The 9,714-nt window shown below is 40.2% G+C and overlaps 1 protein-coding gene across 2 annotated transcripts; it reads right to left on the bottom strand.

The window, feature by feature from the left end:
• Positions 1–1,361: 1,361 nt before the first annotated feature.
• Positions 1,362–6,173, bottom strand: LOC133449254 (collagen alpha-1(X) chain-like). Of its 2 annotated transcripts, none has more exons than XM_061728384.1 (6): positions 5,517–5,711; positions 3,892–4,068; positions 3,455–3,534; positions 3,203–3,319; positions 2,106–2,192; positions 1,362–1,878 (listed from the first exon to the last, which is right to left on the bottom strand). In XM_061728384.1, the coding sequence occupies exons 1-6, from the start codon at positions 5,674–5,676 to the stop codon at positions 1,720–1,722; spliced, it is 780 nt and encodes a 259-aa protein (XP_061584368.1). In that variant the 5' UTR covers positions 5,677–5,711; the 3' UTR covers positions 1,362–1,719. The 2 variants fall into 2 exon arrangements, with proteins under 2 accessions (XP_061584368.1, XP_061584367.1); XM_061728383.1 differs by lacking the exon at positions 1,362–1,878 and adding an exon at positions 6,127–6,173 and having other exon boundaries at positions 2,065–2,192; positions 5,517–5,685.
• Positions 6,174–9,714: the final 3,541 nt, after the last annotated feature.

The following is a 9,714-nucleotide window of genomic DNA, read 5'->3' as shown; positions in this document are numbered from 1 at the left end:
CTCAGAACCAGTCCAGAAAAAAAGAAAAAGAAAGCCTACACATTTATAAAACAAAAAAACATGTTGATTACTCCCAACTGAGGAGATCTAAGGTCACTAGCAATCTGTGACTGGGAGGAGTCGTGCAATTGTATTTAATTTCATCCCTGGAAATCACATTTTTTCATTCAAGATTCAGACCTGGATCGCTGATGTATTTATTTTGAGTAAAACTAAACCTGATGGAGATGGAGAGCTGAAAATCACACGTTGTTTTTGTTCATATTTACGCCAAAAAAATATTTATATTTTATCAAGGTTCACAGATGTTTAACACTCTTCTGCAGCAGGAAGAGGTCGTGTGAAGACGAGCTAAAGAAGCAAACATTTACAATAAAGAAGAAGTGCAAAAAGCAATTTCACTTCCTTGTCCACCAGCTCTTAACCAAACTGCTGATGAAAATATAATTAATGTTTGAGCAAATTTTACACAAGAAAAGTTTGACCTTTAAGACCTTTTAGTTTTTTTTCTTCAAACATCTCTCCTCAGTGATGGAAATCTTATAGATCTGTATAAAAGAATTTCAGATTCAGCTGTATTAGATATGATTAGGAGGTGACTGATGCTACTGCTGCAGAATATTAAACTACATCACCAGGACAACGGGATTACAATTGAATAGTTTTTTCCAGTGTTTACTGAGGATGAAATAGTTGCTGCTTCATGCTTTTTTCTTTTATGCAAACTTCATAAAATCCTATCAAGAGGTGACTTGAAGCCAACACCTTCATAATTCATAAACCGAATATCCAACTGAGGCTTTCTCAAAGAACAAGTCCATCTTGTGCATAAAAACAAAATTTAAAAAGCAATATTTATAATAATAAAATAGTAATAATAAAAGCATCTCATCTTGTGTTAGAAACACCGAACTTGGAGCAACGAGTGACTGTTGCCTGGTCTCGCTGGGTCATTCTGCAGATCCATCTCTTGCACATTTTCCTGCTGCAGAAGACGCTACAATGCTAAACTGGTGAAGCTTGAAAACAGCCGACCAAAAACCAGCGGCTGATGTCAGGGCGTCTAGATGCATCTTTTATAGACAGCCTATGAGATGTAAAGAATATAAAGCTTATTCCAACTGGCTTTTCCTCTATCAATGCAATTTTAGCTTCGGATTAGCCCGTTAATGTGGCCCCAGAGGATGTATTTTGCAGACATTTTTCAGAACAGTTTTGTTTATTAAGTTTATCTCTGCAAATTTCACATAATAATGCGAATGTCTACTTTTTTATTAGCAGCATTTGGCGACGGTGGAAGGAAAAATCAACCTCTTGGAGAAAGTAAGATGCTCTGAAGGAGACTGAAGGCTGATAACATCACAATGACCGACACTTTCATTCATTTCACTATTAAATAATACTTTCTCAACAAATATGGAATTTTAAGGGCTCCTGAGCAGTTTAGATTTATTTTCTATTTTGAACTTTAGCTTTGAACTGTGATGGCGTTAAAACGTGACCAGTGAGACGAGCTACAACAGAACCAACAACAGTTTTAATCGTACATTTCTCATCAAACATGTAGCAGCCACATTAAAACACAGCCTTTAATTTCAGCTTCAGTGTTCAGTAGATGTTTTACAGGTGCACACTAATCAGGTTGTCTAAATACATATTTATTCAGTTATTTCTTTTCAAAAACAAGTTCTTGGCTGCGTTGGAGTCTGACTGGACGAATTAACTTCCTGCTGCATTTGAGAAGAGCAGGAAACCATTGAAGAAGATCTTTTTCTCTCTGGTGTCTCGTCCATCGGCCTCCGTCTGCTGGTCCCTGACGGACTCGAGCCAGACCGTCTGATCCTGCGCCAGCTGTAGGACCAGGCCCCCCGTCAGCACCTGGAACACATCGGAGTTCATCACCACTGTGTCACAGCTGCAACATATCACTCATTAGTTCTCTCCTGTTTAAGCAGTGAGGTGCTGGGAACTGAGGAAACAACTTCAGGTCTAAAAAAAGTGAAATAAAAACCTACCGGTACTTGTTGGTGTAATCGCTGCCTGCTTGGCCTTAAAAACCGACTAGCATCACATCACATCCACGGTAATCACTAGGAAACACTCACCTGTTCATTCCTGTTGAACTTGTGGTAGTCACAGAATACGACCTTGTTGTCCAGAGCGTCGCTGGCGATTCCCAAACACAAGCTGACCTACAAAACAAAAAAAATTAATTCAAAATGACTCCTTTTTTTTTCTTCCTATTACAGAAAATGCACATTTGTAGCTTCCTAGCAAACAATTTATTCTCCAAACCAGGGGTGTCAAATGTGCGGCCCGATAGAAGTTTTCATGCGGCCCGCGAGAAGTTTCCAACGCAAAAAAACAAAATGTTAATTTACTAAAATGGAAGGCATAAATAATTGCCATGATTCGCAGCATATCCGATAATATATTTCTTCTACAAATCCATCGTTATTCCACAAAGAGAGCAGTTTGTGACATTTTTTTACTTTTCTAGAATTAATTTGCCGATTTTATTTCTTTGTAGACGGTCGTTTATTTTTATTAACTGACTATTATATATTTTCGCAGGAAAAATATCACTGCTAAAAAAGATGATATAAGATATTTATTCGGAGAATTTCAGTTTGAATACGAGGATAGTGACAAAGTAAAACAGTTAAAAGAGAAGTGCTGACTTTTTCAGCACACTGGCGTAAATATCTGCGCCAATTTTTAAAAATAAATACACTTAATTGTACTGGAAAAATCTCTAAATCAGAAAGAAACACTCTCGGATGTAATAAGAAAGATTTTGCTTTTAATTCAATTTCCTATAAAAAAGCGAAATATAAAAAAAAACATACTTGTTTCTGTTTATCTTTGTAAAATGATATTAAAAGTATCTTACATAATTTGAAAAAAAACGAGAAATTTCAAGAAAAGATCCTGAAGAAATATATTTTACATAAATAGAGTGTAAACAAAGTGCATATTTCCTTTAAAATTAACTAAACTGATATTGGATTAGATAACAATAGTAAAAAAAAAGAATTAGAAAAAAAAAAATTTGCACCGTTTTTGTTATTTTGAGCTTGAGAGAAAAAAATTGGTTAAATCCGGCCCGCCAAGCAAAATGAGTTTGACACCCCTGCTCCAAACGTACACGAACGGCGGTTATTCTGCTGCAAAGACGTGAAAACAGACAGATGTGTGTTACCCTGGCAACGGTGTTGAAGGTGAAATAGTAAGCGCCGGGTATCCTGCAGGTGAAGATGCCCGTGTTTGCATCAAGATCTCCGGGGATGTTGACCACAGTGTTGTCGTAGGTTATTTTCTAATGCACACAGAGACACACAGAAGACTCATATTGTTCTTTTATCACACTTTAGCCGGACTAAAGTAGACGAGCTTCCTGTATGTTTGTGTGGTCGCTGAATCATCTTAAATTAAGCTGTTTCGTGAACTGAACCTGTCTGTAGGGCAGATGGCTGGAAGTCGTCTGGATGACGGAGAAAGCTGACCGGGCTCCCTGATTGGAGGCCTGTTGGCCTGAAAGCAGAGAGGACACACGTCTTAAATCAATACGTCTTTTTCTGTTTTAACAAACTGAGATGTAACAAGAACATGTGCTTTTTTCTCCTCCAATATCTCCCACTTTTGCCTCAAAAATGATTTAGATCTAAACTGAATCTAGTGTCTCCTAAACCAGTCAGGGAGGGTTTATTGATTACAACAAATCCAGTCTATATAACTAACACAACAGGTTTTTATTCAAATGTATTCTCGTCTTTGCTCTTTGGTTCTGTCAGATATTTATATTCCCTCTACATGAGCACAGCTGTAATGATTAATGTTCTTTATTGAATATATTTTGATCATTTTGACGGTCTAACGTCACATCCTTACTGTGGCCGATGTTCTTCCCGGGCTGACCAGGGGGGCCAGGGTTACCGGGGCGACCAGCCGCTCCCAAATCACCGGCGTAACCTTTGGGGCCCATGGTCCCCTGCGGACCCCGACTCCCCTTCTCCCCCCTCTGCCTCAGCAGCACGACCGGATCCACCGGACCGGAGGCCGACGCAACTGCAGAGAAACACGGGAGGATTTCAGTATTCAAGTATTATGGATGGATGGATGGATGGATGGATGGATGGATGCATGATGGATGGATGATGGATGGATGATGGATGGATGGATGGATGATGAGTGGATGGATGGATGGATGATGGATGGATGGATGGATGGATGGATGGATGGATGGATGATGAGTGGATGGATGGATGGATGATGGATGGATGATGGATGGATGATGAGTGGATGGATGGATGGATGGATGGATGGATGGATGATGAGTGGATGGATGGATGGATGATGGATGGATGGATGGATGGATGATGAGTGGATGGATGGATGGATGGATGATGGATGGATGGATGGATGGATGGATGATGGATGGATGGATGGATGGATGGATGGATGGATGATGGATGGATGATGGATGGATGATGAGTGGATGGATGGATGGATGGATGGATGGATGGATGATGGATGGATGGATGGATGGATGGATGGATGGATGGATGATGAGTGGATGGATGGATGGATGGATGGATGGATGGATGGATGATGAGTGGATGGATGGATGGATGGATGGATGGATGGATGATGAGTGGATGGATGGATGGATGGATGGATGATGAGTGGATGGATGGATGGATGGATGATGGATGGATGGATGGATGGATGGATGCATGATGGATGGATGGATGGATGGATGGATGGATGGATGCATGATGGATGGATGGATGGATGATGGATGGATGGATGATGAGTGGATGGATGGATGGATGATGGATGGATGGATGGATTAGTGGGTAGATGGATGGATGGATGGATGGATGGATGATGGATGGATGATGAGTGGATGGATGGATGGATGGATGATGGATGGATGGATGATGAGTGGATGGATGGATGGATGGATGGATGATGAGTGGATGGATGGATGGATGGATGATGGATGGATGGATGGATGGATGGATGGATGGATGGATGGATGGATGGATGCATGATGGATGGATGGATGGATGATGGATGGATGGATGATGAGTGGATGGATGGATGGATGATGGATGGATGGATGGATGGATGGATGCATGATGGATGGATGGATGATGAGTGGATGGATGGATGGATGATGGATGGATGGATGGATGCATGATGGATGGATGGATGGATGGATGGATGATGAGTGGATGGATGGATGGATGATGGATGGATGGATGGATTAGTGGGTAAGTGGATTGGTGGTTGGATGGATGGATGGATGGATGGATGGATGATGGATGGATGGATGGATGGATGGATGGATGGATTAGTGGGTAAGTGGATTGGTGGTTGGATGGATGGATGGATGAGTTGTGAAAAAGTAAATTTCAGAATTGCTGCATTATTTTCTGATCTGGAGTTGTAAATAAAGTAAATATTTAGACCTCCAGGGTCGAGCTCTGCTCGGCGGCGGCTCCTGTTACCTGGCTCTCCCTTCTGTCCCTTCACTCCAGGCCAGCCGTCTCTCCCGGGAGCTCCAGGTTCTCCCACTTTTCCATCTGTTCCTCCACAGCCGACGTCGCACTGGACGGTGGACAGCAGCGAGGCCACGCCCACCAGGACAGCCAGCTCACCACGACTCATCGTACCAATCTGGAGTTATCGATCAATGTTTCTGATTAGGAGGAAATCATGTCCCTGATCACATTAGAGGAATATTACAAAAGGAATATTACAACTTGACAGGGAGGTCATGCCCCAGTTTTTACTATTTCAAGCTTCGTGTGGGTGATTATTTGAACTAAAACCGTTAAGTTAACACAAAACAGATTGGTTTTAGTTTTTGTCCTACTTTCATGCATTATGTAATAAAATAAAACAACCAAAGATACTTAATGAATGTTATTTAGTGCAGATGAATGATCTTTCACTCTGCATCATGTCACTGCTCTAATACTTAAACTGATGTGAATAAATCAGTTTAAGTGAATAAAAAAAAAACTTTGTTTGATTTTCCCTTCTAATAAGTCTCACATTTCTTTTACAGTTAATTTACTTCAAGAGCAACTTTCAGAGATAAATGATCGTACTCACCACACGAGGTCTGGACTTGTGAAGCGAGGACAGTATTTCCTTCTTGATTAGACTGCCGGAGACTTGCTGACTTCTTCAGTTATGCACAAGTGCACGCGCACGCCGGGCGGCGTTAGACAGGAAATGAAACCCACGATCTGACGGGAAGACTGATCTTCCAGAGGTGCAGGTTCAGGAGCCGAGACCAGAACCACAAAAAGGTTTCAGGTCTTTTTATCAGCCCAACACGTAAACTAAAAAAACACTTTAATCAAGCATCAAAGGTTATCCGGCTAATATCAACGCTGGGTTTCTATGGCAACAATAAGAACTTTAATGTAGAGGACAAATGCAGATTTTGATTTGTACTTCTTCTCTGGGTGTTGCTTTCTCGGTCTTTTTTGCAAGCTTATTCCAAAAATTGACCACCTGATATAGATTCAAACTATGTTTTTATTTGTATATTTGCTGTGGATGTTTTTTAAAAATTGTTCTTCTGTTTGGATTTATGGTTTAAATAATCAATTTTTGAGTTACGCACTTTGACCTCCAGCAAATTTGGATCATAAAATGAACCCATGGGCCCTTTTGTCAAAGAATAACTGGAACTCCCGACATTAAATGAGGTTAAAGCGTCCGTCTGTGGAAGACTGGATCTGCTCTTTATCCCCGCCGGGTCCCACAGGGGTCACGGGGGTTTTCCAGGCCGGTCCACATGTGACTTGTCTTTCAGGATGGTCTGCGAGGGGGTCTGGAAAATCATGAAGGTGGATTTGTAGAGGAACAGAGATTTGTATGAATCTAAATGAAAAGCTGACACCAGTCTAAACCACAAAGCGGCATCAGTTTAGACGAGAGCCGGGAGGGTTTAACTGACGGAGGCGTGGCGTCCTCGTGTGGTCACCGATACCATTACAGCAGACAGAAAAACATATATAAACGTTATATACACTGTCTGTCTGAATATAAAAAAAACCCACTTGGATTTAACTCAGTAAACAGATGAGAGCCTCCCATTGGACCATTACTGCTGAGATGATGGTGTCACAAGTTATCTAACGGATGCAGTGAACACAAACTGTATCAGAATTCTGTATCAGAAGGGTCAAATAATCGTAGAAAACATCTCAGGAGATACCAGCGACCACTAAAACTGGGTCATGAAGAGTCCAACACATCAAAACGTCTGGTGAAAACATCACATGAAGTAGCGGCTGTATTTAAGAGTGGAAATGAGACTAAAGAACATTACAAATCTTAAATATTTTGACAATCGTTTCTGTAAACGAGCCGAACATTTAAAGAACAACACTTTTTAAAACATTATGTTCGTAGATCCAAGAACATTTTTAGAACATTTGGACCTCGAGGAGTTTTTGTTGTTCTTCCATCGTTGAATTAAATCTTTTTTTTTTTTTTTTAATCTTTTTTTATTGGAAGTTTTGGCACAATAAACAATAACAATATAAACGAACAAATGAATTATAGTGCTAAAGTAAAGTAAAGAAAATCAACAAAAACAGTCCTAAAAGAAAAAAACAAAAAAATTAAGAAAAACAAAGAAAGCCCACACATACAAACAAAAAAAAAGAAACATCAACAATGCGCCTTGGTTAGTACACCTACAGTTCGACCAGATAATATAGTGGAATCCTCGTGAAAACAAGTAAAACATATACGTATGCAAATAAAATAAATAAATAAATAAATAAATAAAATAAGATACTAAATATAAAAAATAAAAATATCCGCACACAACTAGGAGAAACAATATTCCTATGGAACCGAAGGGAAATCAAGCCTCTTAACATAAGAGAAAAAAGGGGCCCATGTAGTGTGGAATTTGTCTGTACACCCATTTAACGTGCATCTTATTTTTTCCAATTTTACACAGTGTAAAATGGATCTGATCCAGGAGACATGAGTAGGAGCAGCAGAAGATTTCCACATGAGTAAAATTAAACGTCTTGCTCATAAAGAAATAAAAGCAATTACGTCTTTACTTGCTCTAGAGAGTTGTGGTGTGGCTGAAACTACCCCAAATAGTGCAATGACAGGATCTGGTTCTATGTGAATATTACATATTTCTGACATCATGTTAAAAATGTCTTTCCAAAAAACAGCTAAAGATGGGCAACTCCAAAACATATGTAGGTGATTTGCAGGGGACTGGGCACATCTCAGACATTTAGGGCTCCACATCTTTATAAATCTTAGACAGTCTCATCCTGGTCCAGTGGGCCCTATGAATAAGTTTACATTGGATGAGGCCATGCCTGGCACAGATAGAGGAAGTGTGCACCTTTTTAAGTGCCCCTTCCCATATTTCATCAGATAGAACTTCACCCAGCTCCTCCTCCCATGAAGCTTTAATATTGTTTAATGAGGTAGTTTGTAAGGAGCAAATCTGTCTATAAATTATTGTTAAGGTACCTTTAAGAGTAGGAAGTGGATTGAGAAAGGTGTCAAACTGTGTTTTTTCACAGTGTGGGAAATCGGGGATCCAAACTGCGAACATAGCTGCGTAATTGAAAGTACCTGAATCGATGGTGTCTGGGGAGACCAAATCCATTTGATAATTGTTCAAATGAAGCAAATATATTGTCCACATAAAGGTCTCTAAGTCTCTTAATGCCACGGTTAGCCCATGTAGAAAAGGAGCTATCAGCTATGGATGGTAGAAAAGCCGGGTTGGATGCTACCGGAGAAAAGAAAGAAGTTGCCTGAAAACCAAAATGTTTCCTAAATTGATTCCATATCCTCAATGTTGATTTGACACACACATTTTTAGTGTAGGAGGAGAAAGGGCCTGTAATGGGAGAATGAGCAAGGGACGAAAGTGACGCCGGTGAGGACGACGTAGCCTCCATCTCCAGCCAAATTTGGGATGAAGATAAGTCTTTGTGTCGTATCCAGTACTGCATAATCCTAAGGTTAGTGGCCCAATAATATGACCTAAAATCCGGTAGTGCTAAGCCTCCATCAGACTTGGGTCTCTGCAAGAACTGTTTCCGAATTCCGAGTTTTTTTTGTCCCATATAAATGATAAAATCAAACTGTCAAACTTTTTGAAAAATGAATTTGAGAGAAACATTGGCAGACACTGAAAGAGATACAGAAATCTAGGGAGAGTGTTCATTTTGATAGAATTTATCCTTGCAGCTAATGAGAGGTGCAGCGGAGACCAGCGTTCTAAATCTTCCTTAGTGCGAGTCAGGAGCGGGCTGAAGTTGGCCTCAAAAAGGTTTCCAAATTCATTAGTAACTTGTATACCAAGATAAACAAAATTACCATAAGTGACTCTGAATGGAAGACGATGTACAGGAAAACTCCTCGCAGCTTCATTGAGGGGCATCAGCTCACTTTTACTGAGATTAAGTTTGTGGCCTGATAAACAACCGAATGATGCAAAAGTGGCAAGAGCAGCTGGAATAGAGACAGCAAGGTCAGATATATATAATAATAAATCATCCGCATATAGAGACAATTTATGCTCCTGTCCATATCTAATTATACCCTGGATACTAGGGTTAGAGCGAAGTTTGATCGCAAGAGGTTCTATGGAGAGGGCAAATAACAAAGGACTTATAGGACAGCCTTGTCGTGTCG

Source organism: Cololabis saira, chromosome 8 (assembly GCF_033807715.1).
Source record: "Cololabis saira isolate AMF1-May2022 chromosome 8, fColSai1.1, whole genome shotgun sequence".
Classification (NCBI taxonomy): Eukaryota; Metazoa; Chordata; class Actinopteri; order Beloniformes; family Belonidae; genus Cololabis; species Cololabis saira.
Note: the sequence above shows the minus strand (reverse complement) of the source record. Positions and strands in the feature narration are given on the sequence as shown.